This window comes from Gasterosteus aculeatus, chromosome 15 (assembly GCF_964276395.1).
Source record: "Gasterosteus aculeatus chromosome 15, fGasAcu3.hap1.1, whole genome shotgun sequence".
Lineage (NCBI taxonomy): Eukaryota > Metazoa > Chordata > Actinopteri > Perciformes > Gasterosteidae > Gasterosteus > Gasterosteus aculeatus.
In genome coordinates this window covers 11,939,778-11,958,494 of record NC_135703.1, presented here as the reverse complement: position 1 = coordinate 11,958,494, position 18,717 = coordinate 11,939,778, and the positions used below count along the sequence as shown (strand labels likewise).

Here is an 18,717-nt window from a genome sequence, read left to right as displayed (position 1 = left end):
CGTCCAAACCTCTACAGAACACCTTCCGCGACCTCCCCGACGCTCAACAAACGCACATCGTTCCCCCACACCTGCACACTTCAGTTCTACTGAGGAAATAGTGATAGAAGCTCATTCTGTTGCCATTTTAAGGAAAATGTAGACGTGAGACTGTGAGAAATGAGGTCTGACGAGAAAGGCCCGGCACATGACATCATGCAGAGGACACACTTGCTAAACAGGCCCTTGAATCTGCCCCCAGGGGGGGGGTAGACGCAGATTACAGGTTGAGAATCTCCATACTTGGAGCGTGAGGGACTCGACTGGAGGAGGTGCGACGAAGACGCGGTGCCAGATGGGGCGGTGCTGCAGCAGTTTCACGCTATCAGTGCAGCGGAGTGTTTGAAGTGGACACTCCCTCATACAGGCGGGTAGGCCGGGATTCCGCGGCGGCCCGGAGCTGCACGGGACTCAAGCCAAGCAAATTATTCGCCACGACCTGTCAATAACTCAGATTCTCCCTACCTGACGAAAGGTGTGGCCACAAGTCAGGTGGGTGGTTGTTTTTTTCCCTCGAGGCCACGACGGCAAACAAGTGGAAACCTGCCGACGAAGCATTATTTGAAATAAATGAGTTGCTTTATTTTTTTTATTGTGTCCAGGCTATATAATGCTGTCATAAAAGCACGGCGCTTCAAAGAGGGGAAAACTATACATTGACTCAAGTGAGAGGGCACGTTGGTTCACGTGAAACCGTACACGTGGTCGACATAACAAATGATACTTTAAACTAATCTTTGTCTCAGCTTAGCCGTAAAAACAGCGTATGAAATAAATCTGAACATGTAGACCGATGACTCAGGATCAACGTGTGTCCCCGTGCTGTGTGAACACGGGTACTTTGTCTTTTCTGGTGAAAAGGCGCCATCATGTGGCCAATTTAAAGACCTGCAGCTTTAGATGTGACTGCGAATTTGTATCTGTGTGAATTGCAAAGATGATGAAGTTGTAGTTCAAAATGTTCTGAAATATTAATGCAAAAACATGTCAAGCAACATATGTCGTCATTATACAGTGTGACTTCGTGTCCTTCCTTAGTGATGCAACTGGCTTTGGGACTTTCATGGGAAACCTAATAAATGTGGGACGAGAGCTGAAATGTGTCTCAACACACACTGAACCCACTCATCTAAAACTCCTCCATTCACACATTTCCCCCCAAAAATAACCAAATGTATATTGCATGTTCATTGTGAGTTGTCTAATCATAGACATCAGATTTTCAGAATATAGTTTATTTGATTGTTAAAGAGAAGAGAGATGTTAACCTTGAGCTCGAGCCAATCATTGCTGGGTCAGAAGCCTCTATTGCTTTCAAGCCAGGTGATTCATGTGTGAAATAAATCCAGACAGTTTAAAAAAACATGCAAACATATCTGCCTGCTTTTGATCCTAAAAAAAATCTTGAACTTTGTGTGTCTTATTTGTCGTCCAAGCTCCATAAAACGTTGGTTTTCACAATGCAGTTTCCAAAGTATCCTCTGGATGGCAGCATTTTATCAATCGTGTCGAACAGCTCTCTGCAAATCCATCCTCCGGACATGCAGGAGACACAGTGAGGTGGAAACACTGCGTGTTGGCTCACCGATGATGATGATGATGATGATGACGGTCACTCCCTCGCGTAGCCCAGTAGCGTTTGGGGGGGTTGCATAACTTGCATAAAAGCTGAGCAACAAGTCAGCCCAGAATATCGTGTTTGAGGAATTAACGGTGGTCCTGAGGAGTCAGTCCATGTTTCCATTTCATGTATCAAAGTCAATCCTTTGGTACCTCGCAATCGCTGATGGACGTGTCCAATAATGAAAACATGAATCAGCCCCATGTAAAGTGAACGTGAGTAGGAGGAAGAGTAACAACCCCAAAGGAAACGAGCAGTTTGCTCGGTTATTATTCACAGAAGAAACAAAAACACATTTTGTGACTCACAAATAATCTGTTATGAAAGATGAGCATTGATTCTTTTCATTATTGATTCTGGTGCATATTTCCTTCACATACAAACTAACTGACAATTCTGAAAAACACTTCATTTGTTCTTAATGGATGGATTTTCAAATCAAGAAGTCTGGCATGACGACTAAACAAAGGGGAGAACATTGTCTCACGAGAAAGTTGCATCATTATTAAACTTCGGCAAATCTGAGACAACATTACGGCACACAAAAGAAAAAGAATAAACCTATTCTGAAAAACACAATAAATCATCATGCTGATGCTTACGACTCCTAATCAGAGAAGAGCCACTGCTTTTATGGCGAATGGACTGCATCCAGGTATCACCTTCACAATCACTCTGACGTTAGAGTGCGCACACACCCAGACACACACACCATGCGAGGCCGACCACCGGCTCAGTAGTTTGGAGTGTTGCTCAAGGACACTTCAGCATGCTGTGAGGAGGACGCAACCCAGGAACCGACCACAATAACCAGTAGACCGGCTCTACTGCCTGAGAAACCATTTACACACACACACACACACACACACACACACACACACACACACAGTGTGACTTCTGACTGAGCTTTGTAAAAATTCTATATAATATTGGAAGACAACGTTTTTCATGCATTATTTTTGCAGGCATCGTGGGTGTTCACTACAAACAATCGTGGTGATGAAGGCTGACATGCAAAGCCTGAGCGTGGACGGTATGTTAGAGCGTTTTGTGGCTACTTTACTACAGTACTTTGAATAATAATAAAGGACAATATGTTCCTTTTTAACAGGGCGTGTTGCATCAACTTTCCTCTTAGGATTCTATGCAGCAAGCGTTCTGCTGACAGATGTGCCCCTGAAAAACAGACATATTGTCCTTGAATCTGTTCATAAGATAATAAAACAAACCTGTGCAACAGCACTTTTTTGTATATTGTGAGGTCAGGATGATAGGAGATATGTAATCAGGGTCAAAGATGAGCTTGACCTCTACAAGGTCAACGCCACATGGAAACTGTGAGGCTCCGCTGACGGCCGAGCGAACGGTGATGGATTTGAGTTGTAAACCACGTTTGAGTTTGGTTTTCTGGCAGTTACGATATTCGGCGGACCTCGGCTCACCGGCCCGGTGTACACAGCGGTTAGTTGGCCCCCTCCAAACGGCTAACGTGGAGGAACTGCCTGTTGAAAGAGGGGAAGGGCCGTGTAGCAGGGGGCTGGGGCCCGTTCGAGACCGTTTTCTCCCTTCCTTCATTCTCCTTTGAGGAAGCCATTAGCATCCTTTCCCCTCCTCCCTCCTCCCGCAGTTCCTGCAGCGACCGACCGGCGCGTCGACCAGCCGTCCTCGGCCCCGTCGTGGAACCGAAGCCGCAGCGTTTTGCGGATGACCAGGCGCTCCACGATGAAGGAGGCGCAGAACCAGGGCACGGCGTACTCGGCCGTGATCAGTCCCATGAAGTTGTAGCGGAAGCCGGAGTAGTCCCAGGGGCAGGCGTCGAACTGCCGCAGCAGCAGCCCCGTGCCGAACTCCCACAGGTAGGTCCACACCGTGTAGATGACGCAGCGGGGCAGCACGCGGCAGCGGCCGCGCAGCCTCAGGTACATCTGCTCCACGATGAGGATGCAGGTGCCGTAGATGAAGAGCGCCCAGACGCTGGTCACGCCGGGGAACTTCCAGTTGCAGTTCACCGCGAACTCCCAGGCGGCCGTGAACATGACCTCGCAGAAGTAGCCGTGGATGGCGTAGAGGTACCAGCGGGACAGCACCGTCAGGCGCACCGGGGCCTCGGGGGTTTCCATGGTCAACATCCTTTCTTTTACTTTCGCGCAATCGTTTGGGTCTCCGTCAGCAGGACGCGAGTCTGAGGAGAAAGGAGCAGAAGGAAAAGTGAAAGAACACAAAGGCAACGTTTCAAGCATGTTTTTTATTCTGCAACAGACATTCAAGGTGTTTAACCATAAAAAATATTTTCTGCATGATGGTTTTTGATTTCTCGCATGTGTGATTCACAGGAAACAAAAGAGCGTTTCATTTTTGGTGTAATCTTTTCATTGATATCATCTTTTCATTGATATCAGCCAAGCGGTCCGAGCTGTAATAAGTAACAGAATCATCCTACTGGTGTCGTTTCAGATTTAAAGCTTCAAACGGCAAAACGTGGGCCGACTTTTGTTGTGAAGAAACTACACGTATTCATTCTCTGTGCTTTTGACAGCAGCTTGGTTTGGACCATTTCAGGCAATACTGGATGTAAAGACCGGCGTAAAAGTTCAATTAAGGGCGGGGCAATATCACGACAATCAACACCTGATTGGCGTCAGGTCGATAAGGTTAGAGCGGGCAGAGCTTCGGAGCCCTCTGCCACCCCTTCCCTCCCTTGATGCTATTTACCGACTGAGGTGGTCTCTTATGTAAGTTGTATCATCTGACTGCCTCCACAATGGGCTCTTTTTTTTCATAATCCGCACATAGGCTTTGGTGTCAGGGGCCCACGCAGGGTCGGACGCTTTCTCTACTCTATTGGCCACAGCGCAGGTCTAACAAAAAACACCGACGGCAAACGGCTTCAAAGCGAGGAGTTCAAAGACCACAATGGTTGAGAAGGCCATGTGTGCATCTTCTACTATGAAAAAGGCCTCCGGTGTCAAAACAGCAACCGTCATACGATGGATCATAACCGCTCCGTAAAAGCTCAGAGGGGTCAGGAGTCCACAGCACTGTTTGAAGAACAAAAGCCGATTTTCTTTTGGCTCTTTTCGTCTTCAAACGCCGGCTTTGGCCCAGAGTGGTTTCATGGGGATTAGCACATTTCTCCCAAAACAAGGAACAAGGGCTTCATGTGAGGGACTTGGACCACAGCGACGGAGCAACTGACCTCCTTGAACCCCTCCTGAAATCTATTCACTGCCCCTCTGGGAAACTCTCACTCGGTCTCTGACGCGGCCAAGAAGGTCAAACAGATATTTGCCAAATATTTGGAGCGCAATGCATTAACCTGCGGAGACAACGCATGCAATACGAATATGTTAATTACATTACTGCGTCAACATGCCTGGTACAGTGAGGCATGCTAAACGTCCCCCTAATAGCCGTTAGCTTAGCGGAACGACTTGTGACAAAATCCACGTTGCGAAATGTATTTAGACTTATTTTTTAGGTCTTGATAGAAGAAGACAGCCCGTTGTGACGGAGCAAACAGGCTCTGGTGAACACAGATGAAAGAGGCAAATGACTTGTCACTCTTGTAGCACATAAACACATATTACATCTGGAACGAACAATGAAATTTGGGTTATAGTTAGAATTAACGTGGCTATCATACGGTATTTTTTTAAATCCAGACAGTCCAATAATAATCAGGGATGAGATTAAACAAAAGACAGTGGCCGGACTCGTATGTTGTTTTCCACGTATTCCACGGTCAGCGTCTCTAAAAGACATCATAAAACCCAGCCGTCCTTTCTATGTGTTTATCCGGGAGCATCGATTGACTTGTTGCCCCCGCATGACATCGTTTACCCTCTGGATCCTGTTTGATCCGGTCGTTGTTGCTGTTGTTGTTGTTGTTGTCCACCACCCAGCTGCCCAGTGTATTGACCGGTAAGGATCCTGCCAGCTCTTGCTGCAGGTACCCAAACAAAGAAAACACAGATGAGTCAGCCGTGGTTGAAATAATACAAAATAAAAAAAGGAGGCAGGAGGATGGAAACGGCAGCCGCACACGCATTTGTAACTTTTCACGTGTTGTTTTAATTTTTAATTTATTGATTTTAGAAGAACGGGTAAAGGTCTAATGTAACTTATTTCAACGCCATCCCCCCTGTTGATCATTCAACTAAGTGGGAAAAGTCACTGCAAATCTTTTGCAAGGCAATCAAATTGTGATGTACACAGAGTGGTGCCCTCTCAAGTGTTCTTATTGCCTGAGACGTAAAACTCAATGTCTGTACATCTGTGCAGCAGATGTAAAAGTTTCTATGCAACTTAAAAGAGCGGTCATGTTACTAAATCAATATAGCGGGTTAGCATCAGGGAACACTACACAACAATGTCACAATATGGCAGTTCCGCCATTATTCATCAGTAAATACTTTGTAATTTGAATTATACATTCCGCTATATGATTTTTTTGTGATGTCATTGAACTATTGTTTCTCACATGTACCAGTTATTTATAACTGTAACATGCTACACATGTGCGTGTGTTCTGTTTGTGTGTGTGTATATGCATATGCATATATATATATATATTATATATATATATATATATATATATATGCCTGTGTCTCGTTATCACCCAATAAATATCCACAAATTTACCTGTGAGCACACACCTTTAGAGTTCAAACCTTTCCTGAATGAATCCTCTCTCGTCTTCCTCTTTTCCTCCAACATACACAATCATTACAGATCTTGAGCTATTTGCAATTTAATGAATGACACTAACATGTGGGAGCTTCGCCCTGTGCCCCGGATAGCATGTGGGTCACGCCCCGCGGATTAGAAATGCAGCTCCCAAGTAAGCAGCAGATCTTGGTCATGGTGCTGCAGTCAGATCCCTGCCAGCAACGGATGGATGCCTATGCACGTTAATCTTTTATCAGGCAAAGAAGCTTAAAATCAATCATTGACAATGAATAATTCATGCTGGCTTCTCTGCAAAGGTTTAAGAAACAGAGATATTTCAAAAACAAGAGAGGTTTGACACCTGCTTTTAACAAAGTTGAATGTTAGCAGGCTTTTTTTGAAGACCAATATGCTTAGACGACCTATTTTGCAGTTAAAACAGACTTGTCACTCTTAGGGAAGAAGGCAAACCCTAGAAATACGGCTTTTGGTCCTGTCCATGCTTTACACATAGCGTTGTCATCTCCATGTTGTAATTTCATGTCAAAACCTATATTTCAACTGTGATTTCAACACATTCTCAGAGGAACATTTTGGTTTGGAAAACTTCCCGCTGCCTCAACAATGACCTTTTATGTGCCTTCAACCTGCAGTACAAATACACATCATACCTCATATGGTCTCTTATAATAAGAAACAGAAACCGATAAAATCTGCATGAGTGGATTAATACCAAAAAAACTCAGACCAAGTGTCCACACAGCAGTGGTTGTTGTTTTTACACCAGTGATTTGGGATTTTTTTACCGTGAAGGCTGCTGCTCAAGTTATAAATAGGTCTTTAATACAGTTGGTGTAAAACAGAGGGAATAAAGGCTACCAAGGCAGCAGCAGCAGGGATTATCTAAAAAAAAATTATAATGAACTGCAGCACTTATATGGAATAAATCAGTGACGGATTTTGGAAATCCAACCCAGGGCCACATATTGCACCATTCTTTTTACATGCATAAATGTGACAGAAGAAACGATGGATACTCTGTGCAGATAAAACTCCACGGGCCGTAAGGAGCCAAAGTCATCATATTCTGAGCCTGACAACTACTCTGCTGCAGCATCGCGCGTCCTTCCGCCTGAGCGGTGCGGTACAAATCAAGGCCGGTTCTGAGCATGGGCACAAGGGCGTGACACCAGGCGGCCACGAATAACCACACGACCTCGACACACGTCAGACTGCTGAAGTGGAACTGAGAAAAAGACACCAGTTAGCCTCCCAGAGCTCATCACAGCCTCGACTCTAAATGTGTTTTTACGAAACTACCTGATTAAAATTCATACTCCATCAGTCTTTGGGGTGATGTGGGTTCATGGACCATAGAGACAAGAGGTAACGCTTCGAGTTGGCCGCGCTCTCGTGGTCACATTTAACTTTAAGCCACCAGAGATATGACTGGCTGATCACTTAATAACCCTCACAAGCACTGGTCTCCATTTTCCTTCACTTGCATGACAAATATTACCTGCTTACAACACCAAGAAGGGATCTTTGTTATTAGTTTTGCATCATGTTTCCACATATGGAAGTCAAAGGGGTTTTGGTTCAATATCTGAAATACATATAAAAATGTATTGATTTGAATGTTTTTCTCAATGTAAAATATGCCAGTAAATGCCCACTTTGATTTTTTGTTTTGTTTACTTTTACACGTCTTCAAAAAGGAGGCAAGCGACACAATGCATACTAACTAGTCCGCATTTACAACCTAATTGTATACAGTATACCCTACGTTGCAGTGGGAAACGATCCAACGCTCACTTCCGGTTTGCCCTGCAGAGCTACGTCATGCCTGCAGCCCTCTACAGAGCAGAGGTCTAAAACAGCCAAGAAGCCCAATTGTCCTTTAGAATAACTCCCATGTTTACAAGCCAGTAGGATTATTAAATAGTAAGCATATAAAGGCAGTATGTAAGATCAGTGTGTATGATGGCGGCATTAGATGCAGAAAGACACTTGATTACTGTGCAAAGCCTGATGGAGATAAGCCCCTCCCCCTTCATGACGCAAAAGAAACACGTTTATTCCTTACAAAGCAGATTTGAGATACACGGGACACAATGACCCCCACATAGTGCTCGTTTTCAGAGTTCATATCCATATTTAACGGTGCAATAAACACTAAACAACTAAAACTAAAGAAGAGAAATGCATCTTGTATTCAAACACCGCATACAGCTATTTGTTTATATTAAACACAGTGAATTTAATTCGAGACAGTGACAATAAAAAAAACAAGCTGGTAAAGCTGCCAACTTGCAAGCAAACATCCATTAAAGAGAACCGATCATGTCGAAGGATGGCTGTCACATTTAATAAGACAAAGATTGACTACAAACCCTTGCTGGCGTGTTGTGCACATGTGCGCTCCTGCAGACACACACATCCATCCTCCTCGCTGCAGGTTTTATTTGTTGGTTATTATGTATTTACCTCTATATGGCGCTCCGCGGTGTCTTCCCTCGGCGTGCAAGCCGGCGGATCGGACGCATCCCCCCCCGGTAAATCGTCCTGGATGTCCCGGGTCTGCAGCCAGTCTCCTTCCTCCACCGCGCGTCGACCGTCCGGTGCAAACTGACACATTTGACTTCATTGCCGCAGCAGCAGGAGCCGCAGCGCACAGAGTCACGCACGTGCCGCGTCTCCGCTTAACCGTTTCATCCCCGCAGCCTGCAGAGCCTCACCCGGGGATACGAGTTGTTACGTTGATATTAAATGGAATATACATATTTTGCATGGAATTCTTGCATTTTAATTATTGGTTGCATTAATGTGTTTGAATAATTTGATTTACTTTACTAATTTGTGTATTTTCAATGGAGAGTAATCTTAACCAACACACATTCGATTTCGTACTATAATCTGAATAACTAAAGCTGGGAGATAAATGTGGTGGAGTGAAAAACTACAATATTTCCCTTTGATTATAATGTAGCGGGAAATGAAAGTACTCAAGTAACTAAAAGCCTCAGATTTGTCCTCAGGTAATTTCCACCTGCGGGTCGGGATCTCCTCCATCACCAACTTCCTGACAGGACGTAGCAGGTGAGGCCAGGAAAAATAATCTCCTCCAGACCCCGGACTCTCAGCGGCGCCCCCCCCAGGGACGTCAGCTCTCCCCACTGCTCTCCTCCCTCTGACCAGCGGATGCACCTCAGGAGGAACCGACTGGGAATGTCCTGGCGATTGTGGAGGACACAGCGGTGAGTCAGCGTACGGACGGGAGGTTGACCAGCCGGTCCTCTGGTGTGGTCAGAACAACCGGGAGCTGAGCAGCTCCAAACTGTGGAGATGGTGAGGTCTTGATTACGTCAACGAATGCAGAGAATGTAGCGAGAAACCGAACTTCAGAGGACGTAACCAAAAGGACAACGATAATTATTGTTCTAAGTGGTCTTCAAATGTAAATGTCCGCTTGTAATAAGATATTTGTTGAAAGGATTTGAAAAAACAATGTCATGACATCATCTGTATACACAATTACATCACGCGTCAGACCTGAGAGCAAGGGGGGGGGGGATCAGTGGACTGAAACCAGGAATAGCACCAGAAACATTAATCCATACCCGGTCATCTGAACACTTACATCATTTGTTGTTGATATCTGTATTATTAAAATGCAGCACTCTTGGGGAAATGTTTTCCTCTGCATTTTAATGCCTTTACATGTTTAAAAGTGGGTCCAAATGTTTTATTTTACTTAACATCTTTCTGAGAAAATCCTTTCGTCCATCTTTTATTATCTGGTTATTTATTTATTATACTGTGTTGAATCTGGACTTCCACAGCACGGTTTTTAAAAGTGCATTATATAGAAAAAGGTTGATATATAGATTTAAGGTCAAATGAACAGTCAAGCTCAATGTCTAAATGGGCAGAGATGGATACAACAAAAAGAACTGTCAGCAGATCTTTTGGGTACTTGTATATTTTCTTGTATCGGCCTATGACTTATGTTTATATCAAGACAAGCTACTAAACAGAAAATGAAGAGAAACACATCGAGAAAATGACTGGACATAAAAGCAGAACACTCTTGATTTTTTTCTTTTAAGGTCGCTTCCAAAACATGGCTTTTTTGTCCATTTAATGTTTTCAAATACTGTTTTTTTTTCTTTTTAAAAAGGTTCAAAACATATAAATCAATTTGGAATTCAATTTTGCATATACCCTGTTTGCATACCTGTGTGAGTAAGACAGCACCTCTCACCTCTGTGCACAGACACCGACAGAAGAGGGGAAAATCAATTATCTTTTTTTAATTACATTATCTAAGCATTGATGCATTACTTGTGAAAAAGGTAGAAAAAACAGCAAGTCTTTCTCAATAAGTTAAACCTCTCTGGCCGAAGAGCACGGCCGGCTCACAAAACAAATTTCCCGTAAAGCATTCAAATTCATCGAAACCAAAGACAAGGAGTTAACTTGTGGCGCTGAAATAAAAGTCTGTCTCCTTGTTGAATTTAATTTGTTAAAAAAAAAAAAAAAAAAAAAAGACATAGAAGATGCAAGTGGCTTATGTTACAGTCCTTCCACCCTTTTCCACGGGGCTCTGCAAGCGTTTTTCATGAAACTTCACGAGTTCCATCGTTTGATCGACAAACAATAAGCGGAGTTATAGTTGGTAAAAAAAAAAATTATAACAACAATAACAATAATTACAATGACAGTAATAAAGAGAAATGCAAGTAATAAACACAGTCCTGTACAGTCAGGCTCATCTTCTCATCGACCACAGCCAAAGTGATCAACTGTCGATTGGTCCGCAGCAGTGTGACGGACACATACTGACTCAAGAAAGGTGACTGATGCTGCCGTCTCCTCAGCTGCCCTCGCATATGGTTGGTTGGAAAGTGCCTTTCCATTTCATGACACCCTCTGCTCCCAAAAACAGACACAAAGGAAAGTGATAATGAGCTGCTTCCTTGTTTACGACGTGCAATCCGTTCGAGAACAGTTAAAACATGAAACTGTCTTATAAACCGAAAAGAAATAAAAAGGCTGTAATGGACTTGTAACTTGGTCCAGAGTAAACTACGGGTGTGATATCAGTGTTTAAGCGCCACCAATATTTGGCACCTTGTTACCAAGCAAATCAAACCACGGGGCAGATGCACAACAACTACTACTGGGGCAAAAGAAAAGACCCACCTCACCGGGGTTTGTAGTAGAGGTCATTCCCGTTGAGCGCTCAGTCTAGTTCATGTACCTCGTCCTGCATGGAGACGGAGGGCCGCCCGGCTTCGCTCAGACGTTTGGCCATGATGTCCCACTGGGGGGCCAGGATTTTGGATTTAGAGCCTGTAGATGAGAGAACAGGAGATGAAACCACAAACGCATCCACAGACTACGGAGTTCACTAGAGGATCAAATATTCTGCCCCCTGGTGGCTCCACAGAGTACTGTTTTCTATTTGTGTCGGCCTTATCTTTAAAGTAGTTTAAATATACATCCTTAAAATCTTTTCACAGCACAAATTACGTCTGTTTTCCACATTTCTGAGTTGCCAATCAGAGCTCATCAATGTTTATTCCTCTAGTTAATCATTATTCAATAATATAATAATTAATAACTCTTCACTGCTTCACTGTTTTATACAGAAACAACCAGCAGCTTGTATTAAGATTTATACCAGTTTGCACACTATGTTCATAAATATTCATTATTGTTGTTGACAACATGACTGCAATGTGTAAAACATTACATTGTTTTCACATCCTCTGGTACACACATTCAAAGTGTATTCATATGGAACCTAACGCTTAAAGCAACAGCGTGTTTCGCGGCACCTTTTGCTGCTGGATGAACCAAACAAAACTCTTCGTCACTTTCCTGGATTCAACGAGCAACGGCGCTGCAGTGAACCCTGAACCCCTGAACGGGTTCGACCCACACGGGCTGCACTAGTTCCCCAAGATGTTGATATTTGACACAGAATGTGATTTGTATGGAAGCAGCGATGTCTGGATTAAACATAAACAAGCCTCTCCTCACAAATCACGCATGAAGAGCGATTGACTTGATAAATTGATGGATACATTTTTTTTTATTTTTTTAAATGAAATAAAAACAAATCCGTAATACTTGATCCTGGCTGCGTTCCAGCCGTAAGCCCCCCCTGGTGAGGTGCCTGAGGTGGGCTCACAGACCAGTTGAGAAGATCTCCCTCAGGATACACTTACCAAGCCCTCCTCCTCATCCTCCTCCGTTACCATGACAACGTAAGACTGTAGCCTCCAGCTAAAGCAGCAAGGCCAATCCGATCCTCCCGCTATCGTCCTCTGTCTCTCGCTCTCTTTCTGGCGTGCGCTTACTCTCTTGATCGCTCGGTCGGTCTCCTCCCCGCTCTCATTTCACAGCGGAGGGGGGAAAATGGGACATTGCCCTCCAAAAAATAAAGAGCCCCAGTCAAACTCTTTACCATTTGCAAGCGGATCTCAGCGCTGTGTTTTGTAGCCATCGAGTGAGCCGTGGAGCTCAATTAACGTCCTCTTTAAATATTCAAATAATATTTATTTAAATAATCCATGTTTGAAATTTATATGAACATTTTCAACATGCATGTCTAATTTAATGTCTTAAACTGTTGAAATAATAAAAACTAGACTGAAATGACAAAAAAAGACCCCAAAACAAAGAACCTGTGTGTTAAAAAGACTTAGATAATAATGGTGAATCAACATTTGGAGAACAACAACACGCTGTGCTCCCTCCTCTCGCTCACCATCCATTCCGTTGTGCTGTTCGTAGCTGCGTTTGCCCAGGATGGTGGGGGAGCCGTTGTTGAGGATGGGGGAGGACTTAATGGGCGTCAGGCTGGCTGAAGAGATGGAGGCCCCACGGGGCAGAGGGGCGGGTTTGGCTGGACGGGGGTGTGCTTCTGCAGGTGAGTAGAAGAGAAAAAACGTTGTTTTAGATGCAACAAAACATGTCTGGTTGGTAAAACGTTTATCAAAGATGAATCTCAGTGATACAAATATTTACACTTTCACGCACATGTAAGAAAGTATCTTCCTTACGACAGTGCTAATAGGCGTACACACATGACCTTTGACCTCTTCAGTGTACTCTGTTATCCTTTGAGATGAGCACAATCATATTCCTTTCTCGAATTATGTGTGTTCGTTTTAAGAGGCCAATAACAAAAGCGAGCGTTTACCCCAAAATCAAAAAAAATCAAGATTTTCTTTGCTTCGAGTTGTCCTGCTGTTTATCAATGAAGTTTGCCGTCGGGCAGGTTGAAGAGTGCAGGAGAAGGCCGCCACAGAGATCCGCCTTCTCTCGAATAAAAATGGATTATATGGCACTCTGCTTGTAGAACTCAACGTGCCATGAGCCAAAAAATGTGTTATTGAATTTAATACCAAGCAACCATAGTTTAACGTTACTAAGATTCTCCTGCGGCGTTAGCAGCTCTGAGGTTGAGCTAAATGCTAACACTGGAATGCTGATGTTTTACAGGTACGGTGTAAACTTAAGAGGGGGTGGGGGGCGGCTTCTTACCTAAATACCGAACCACGGACTCCAGAGGTTTACGTTCCACCGATTTCAGTGGCAACGGCTTTTTCGGCACCTCTGGCCCCCGCAGGGCACCTGCAGAAATTCATCACAAAAAGAAAAGAAAAAAAAAAACGTAGTGAATACAAATAAATAAATAAACTGAAAGCGAAAGTCGAAGAAAAGGCGCTTACACTCTGCCTTTATGGCGGCTGTGTTGACAGGGAGGTAGGGGTGCCTGGCCAGGTATCGCGGCCTGATGATGTCGTGGCAAAGGCGACGCGCCAGCTGCGTCAGGCTGGTGGTCTGCAGGAAGAAAGCCTGCCTCGTCTTCACCGCGAACTTGGGGCTGCCGCTGTGCCGCAGGGGCAGGCCGTGGGGGCTCTGTGGGCACAAACACACCAGCAACCCTCAGATGACGTTGAAGGAGAGCAACGTGGGCCGCTGGTCTCGATCCGACGAACGTGGTTTGACTGGGTCCGCTTGGTTCATTGATACCGGTTGCCGCGACGGAGCCCAACTGCAATGCTTCCCAAAAAAAAGCAGCATCCATACAACGATGTCGCAGACTGTTTGTGCAAAGTCATTTGCTCGAGTTCACTGCTCAACCACACGCACCCATTCGGAGCGTCTGCTTCTACTGGATCCGGTTTGTTGACACAGTACACACATTCACAGGGTAACATGCTGTCAAGGTTACGTGCGAGGACGGCTCCGAGAGTCGGTATTAACTGGAACGGCTACAAAAGGAAAATCATTTTGAAAGCGTTACAGTCGCGAGTTAGTGATCAAACGTTAACGAACAAAATAAATTCCTTTTTTGGACCACAAAACGACATCTTCTAATGGCATTTGTGATTCTACCTTCTTTAATATTAGGATTTTATGCTTTTCTTTGTTGTGTATGAAGGTAAGTTTTAGAGTGCTCGCATTTTGCCTTCATCGTTTTGACATTTTTAAACCAACATCATGAAAAAAGACAAACTGGTGGTTGAACTCCTTCAGCCCATCTTCATGAAACAGTAAGGTAGTTGTCTGCAGAATAAATACAGTAGGCGTGTGTGTGTTTGTACCATGCTGCTGCGGTTGGGTCCAGGCCGCTCTCCATCCAATCTGGTTGGCATCTTGAGCCCTCCGTACTTCTTCCAGTAGTTCCAGCATGAAGCACACAGGCGACATTGCATGTTTGGAGGGCCCCATGAGTACCACTGGTAGGAGCTGCTGGCTACGCACACAAAGACAGGAAAAGGTGAGCATGAATATAATTAATGCCCACGATGGCTGATAATCCACACCTAATCATGAACACGTCCTAATGTTCATGCAGGCGTTATTCATCACTGAATTAATTACAGCCTCTAAAATAACTCAAATAATCCTCTGCTGCAGGGCACGTGACACTATTATCACGCTCCTCACCATTTTTTAAGTCCAATATCAAATAGAAGACACAGCGTCAATTCCGGTTTCTTAAATCAACTAATAATGTTATTGTAAATGAACGCGATTGTGGCTTAGTGGTTATTAACAATTAACTCATTGTTATTAACCACTAACTTAACACTAGTGTCGCCATGTATAATAAATCCCAAATAAGCTTCATATGGAAGAAAGTAAACAAGCATTTAACAGCATCATATTATTACATTGATTACCGTAAAACATTAAATGGTTACATTAAACCAGAAATCCCTGACTGACTGCGTTCACAATAAATAGGTCATTTTTTCAGCACACTTTTTTCAGTGCGGACACATTTAAGAAAAAGGCCGCACATAATATACGTTTCTTAGAACAACCTCTCTTCGCCTCTAAATTTCTCTGACATTTTAAATGTCAAAATAACAAGTCTAAATAAAAAGGACTTTCATATTAAAGCACCTTTGAGCAAAAAGGAAATAAGCTTGTGAATTAGTGGGGAGGTATTTCAATTATACAACTACTTAGAAAAGGGTCCGTTTACTCTTCAGTCAGAGCCGCCTTCTGAACGGGATTGCAACTGTGAAGGCCAAAGCAATCATCCTAAACTCATCATGTACAATTTGGCATACTTACTGGAATCTTTTGAATTCTGGCAAAAACAAAAATCATTTTATTTATTTCAACAGGCTCAAGAAAGAGCAGCGGACTTACTGTAGCAGCTCTCGCAGGCTCTTCCAAGGACAGGGGTCTGCGTCAAGCCTGGTGGTCCAGGGGCGCCCGGGACTGCCGGGACTCCTGGGACGCTGGGGACGGCTGGCGCCCCTTGCCCTGGGACACCTGGCGGTGGGACACCAGGCACTGGGACAGCAGGCACTGGGACAGCGGGCGCTTGGACAGCGGGCGCTTGGACAGCGGGCGCTTGGACAGCGGGCGCTTGGACAGCGGGCGCTGGGGCTCCTGCAACTGCCGCTCCGTTCACCAGAGCCGGTTTGACAATGTTACTCAGCTGGTTGGGGTTCGGCTTGTTACTGGAGGGCGGCAGGGAAACGGGGGGGAGGAGAAGATGTTGGTGTGAACCGTTTTCCTGAGATGAGTTGCACACGTTAAGTGTGATGAAGAGAATTATTCGGTTCAAACAGAAACTTGAGGTACTCACTAGTTGGGGATGTAGACCTGCTTCAACTTGCTTTCTGCTTCGGCTGCTTTTAACCGTTTCTGGAGCAGAGTCAGAGGGTGAGGACAGAGAAACAACGGTGTGATCAGAGGGGTTTGCGCCCCCAAAAAAAAACGTTTAAAGTGGGCCGAAGAATATTTTTGAATGCAACTGACTGATTTCTGACAAGAACAAATGTTATGATTATTTTGGTTATACGTTTTAATTTGGAGCTTCACAGACGACAGAAAACAGCCACACTGTGAGAAAAAGGAGTATAAAAAGAAAACAAAGGGAATTGTTCACCAGAAAGAGTGAAAAACACTAAAAACAAGTGTGAAAGAACTAACGAGGATAAACAGTATTCCTTCTTTTTTTATTTAATACTAGGGATGTAAATCGGATGCAAACAAAAATCTGAAAGTGTAACAGTTATTGGCTATGAAAATAAATACAGCTCGATACCAAAGAATAAAAGCCAATGAAGATTGTTTTTTACCTGCTGTACATATCTGTCTGTAGTCTTCCACATGTAGTAATACTCAATAATACTTGTCAGGGACTTCCATGGCAACTGGAGGAGAGAGCCCACAAAATATTCATTATTTCAGTGTAGACACTTGGAAAAAGGTGAGAGCACAGCAATAAGGAAACGTCCCCGCACACATATACTGATGCCCTTTAAACAAGGAAACACTCTTTATCTAAACAACAACTGGCCACAAGAGCCACTCCGGTTGGAGAAGCACCGTTAAGTTGCCTTGGAGAAGTTTGAGAGGAAAATAAGGAGTCACGTCGAGGCCCCGCCCCTAACGATGGCGTAGCCCTGTTGTTTGAGCGAAGGCCCGGATGGAACCAGGAGTGAGCGGCACTGACGGCAGACCTCCACCAGGTGGTGGGGTGACGCACACAGTGAGGACTCAGCATTGTGCACCATTGAAGCCCACGAATGGCAGCGCCGTCCTTCTGAAGGCCGAAAGACAGTCTTCTGGCGTCTTAACTGGGCCTTCTTGTGGCACGTTCTAAATGGCCGTAGTGATCTGCTTCAACACGTTTGCTCTTCCCTATAGTCCGGATGTTTGGTTGGCTTAACCGACCCCTATTGTGTTTGAAAGTTGCTCATCGAACGTCAGCCAAATACCTGACATGAGTCAGTTGTGAGTTGCACAAGCTACGGGTGCATTGAAACATTTTTAAAATCATGTAAGAGGCAGATGAGCACTGTGAATAATACAAAATACACACTAGCTAAGTAATACAGCCCAAAGGTTACGGTTTTAAAAAGATGGTGAGAATAATTCAATACTGTTGCCACAATTCATGTACTCAAAATGTTATTTATTTCAATTTAAAAAGGCAGCTAGTTATAAAATGGGATTATTATTAAAGAAAGTTTAAAGAAAAAAAACATCAAGCCTAATAAGAAAATAATACTGAAATTAGGTTTCTTTCAAAAAGGAAATTCCGTAAAATAAAAAAATAAAAACAGCGGTAGGATGTAGTGATGTAACTGAAGCTCACGTATGACCACGTTACACTTTGTTAAGTTTCATCCGTGCAAAACCAAACCGTACAAAAGATGTGTAGTGGACAAACAGCTGATTACGTGCCACACTTCTTCTGGCTGCCTCCTGGACTCTCGCTGTGAGGTTACCAGGCAACCGGTGGAGCTCTCAGGCTCGTTCTTTTGGTGCGGTTAACCAACGCTAGCAGTTTACCCCTGGTTTTAGTCTTTATGCCCCGCTAACCATCGACCGGCTTACAGTGTGACAAAGTATCGCGCTATACTTTCTTTTTCTGCAACTCACAAAATCCTGCTGGATGTCGGTGAAGTCTTTGCCGTATTTCTCGAGTGCCTCCTCGAACAGGTTGGCCTCCGAGGCGCTCCACTCCTCCATTTCATCCCTGCAGAGGACGGGCCCACCCTGAGGCACCAGCGCCGCGATGGCTCGGGTCATGTCGTAGCCCGTGGCGTGGAGGGTGTCCATGGCGTGAAACTAAAACGCATGATCCGAGACACATGTCAACCTCGAGACTTATCATTATCCATCATTGACAGTCATGCAATAGATTAGTTTATTGGAGGAGAATAACATGCATGTTTTTTTCCAGTTATGCAGCCTGTTGTTCAAGGCTCAGGGCTGCGCGCACACGCGTGTGTTTGTGGCTAAATAGAAGGCCTCTCATCCATGTTTTATATATGAGGATAAGATCTAGGGCAGAATACACCCACTAGGCTTCTGGGTCTCAACAATCCCAAACA

At 44.3% G+C, this 18,717-nt stretch overlaps 2 protein-coding genes across 6 annotated transcripts in view; both read right to left on the bottom strand.

Moving 5' to 3' along the window:
- Nucleotides 1–1,258: 1,258 nt before the first annotated feature.
- tmem229b (transmembrane protein 229B) lies at nucleotides 1,259–9,704 on the bottom strand. 4 transcript variants are annotated; one of them, XM_078089672.1, is made up of 4 exons: nucleotides 9,378–9,704; nucleotides 8,816–9,052; nucleotides 5,501–5,603; nucleotides 1,259–3,842 (listed from the first exon to the last, which is right to left on the bottom strand). In XM_078089672.1, the coding sequence occupies exons 2-4, from the start codon at nucleotides 8,963–8,965 to the stop codon at nucleotides 3,232–3,234; spliced, it is 864 nt and encodes a 287-aa protein (XP_077945798.1). In that variant the 5' UTR covers nucleotides 8,966–9,052; nucleotides 9,378–9,704; the 3' UTR covers nucleotides 1,259–3,231. The 4 variants fall into 4 exon arrangements, with proteins under 4 accessions (XP_077945798.1, XP_077945799.1, XP_040055589.2 ...); XM_078089673.1 differs by lacking the exon at nucleotides 5,501–5,603 and having other exon boundaries at nucleotides 9,378–9,501; XM_040199655.2 differs by lacking the exon at nucleotides 9,378–9,704 and having other exon boundaries at nucleotides 8,816–9,083.
- Nucleotides 9,705–10,294: 590 nt separating this feature from the next.
- Nucleotides 10,295–18,717, bottom strand: part of mta1 (metastasis associated 1) — a 32,019-nt gene continuing 23,596 nt past the window's right edge. Inside the window, exons 9-18 of one of the 2 annotated variants that reach the window (XM_040199653.2) lie at nucleotides 18,263–18,451; nucleotides 16,954–17,028; nucleotides 16,458–16,516; nucleotides 16,013–16,329; nucleotides 14,953–15,104; nucleotides 14,074–14,263; nucleotides 13,886–13,975; nucleotides 13,107–13,262; nucleotides 11,539–11,683; nucleotides 10,295–11,260 (exon numbers count right to left, since the gene is read on the bottom strand). In XM_040199653.2, the coding sequence (XP_040055587.2) occupies nucleotides 11,574–11,683; nucleotides 13,107–13,262; nucleotides 13,886–13,975; nucleotides 14,074–14,263; nucleotides 14,953–15,104; nucleotides 16,013–16,329; nucleotides 16,458–16,516; nucleotides 16,954–17,028; nucleotides 18,263–18,451 (1,338 nt within the window). In that variant the 3' untranslated portion in view covers nucleotides 10,295–11,260; nucleotides 11,539–11,573. Of the gene's footprint in view, nucleotides 11,261–11,533; nucleotides 11,684–13,106; nucleotides 13,263–13,885; nucleotides 13,976–14,073; nucleotides 14,264–14,952; nucleotides 15,105–16,012; nucleotides 16,330–16,457; nucleotides 16,517–16,953; nucleotides 17,029–18,262; nucleotides 18,452–18,717 lie in introns of both variants that reach the window. The other variant, XM_040199652.2, reaches the window with a different exon arrangement.

Excerpts from the sequence above, each read along its gene's own strand:
- tmem229b (XM_078089672.1), bottom strand. The coding sequence starts at position 8,965 with ATGTGTCAGTTTGCACCGGACGGTCGACGCGCGGTGGAGGAAGGAGAC. Across the intron at positions 5,604-8,815 it reads CCGCGGAGCGCCATATAGAG|CAAGAGCTGGCAGGATCCTT; the intron begins GTAAATACATAA and ends GGGTACCTGCAG. Across the intron at positions 3,843-5,500 it reads GATCAAACAGGATCCAGAGG|ACTCGCGTCCTGCTGACGGA; the intron begins GTAAACGATGTC and ends CTTTCTCCTCAG.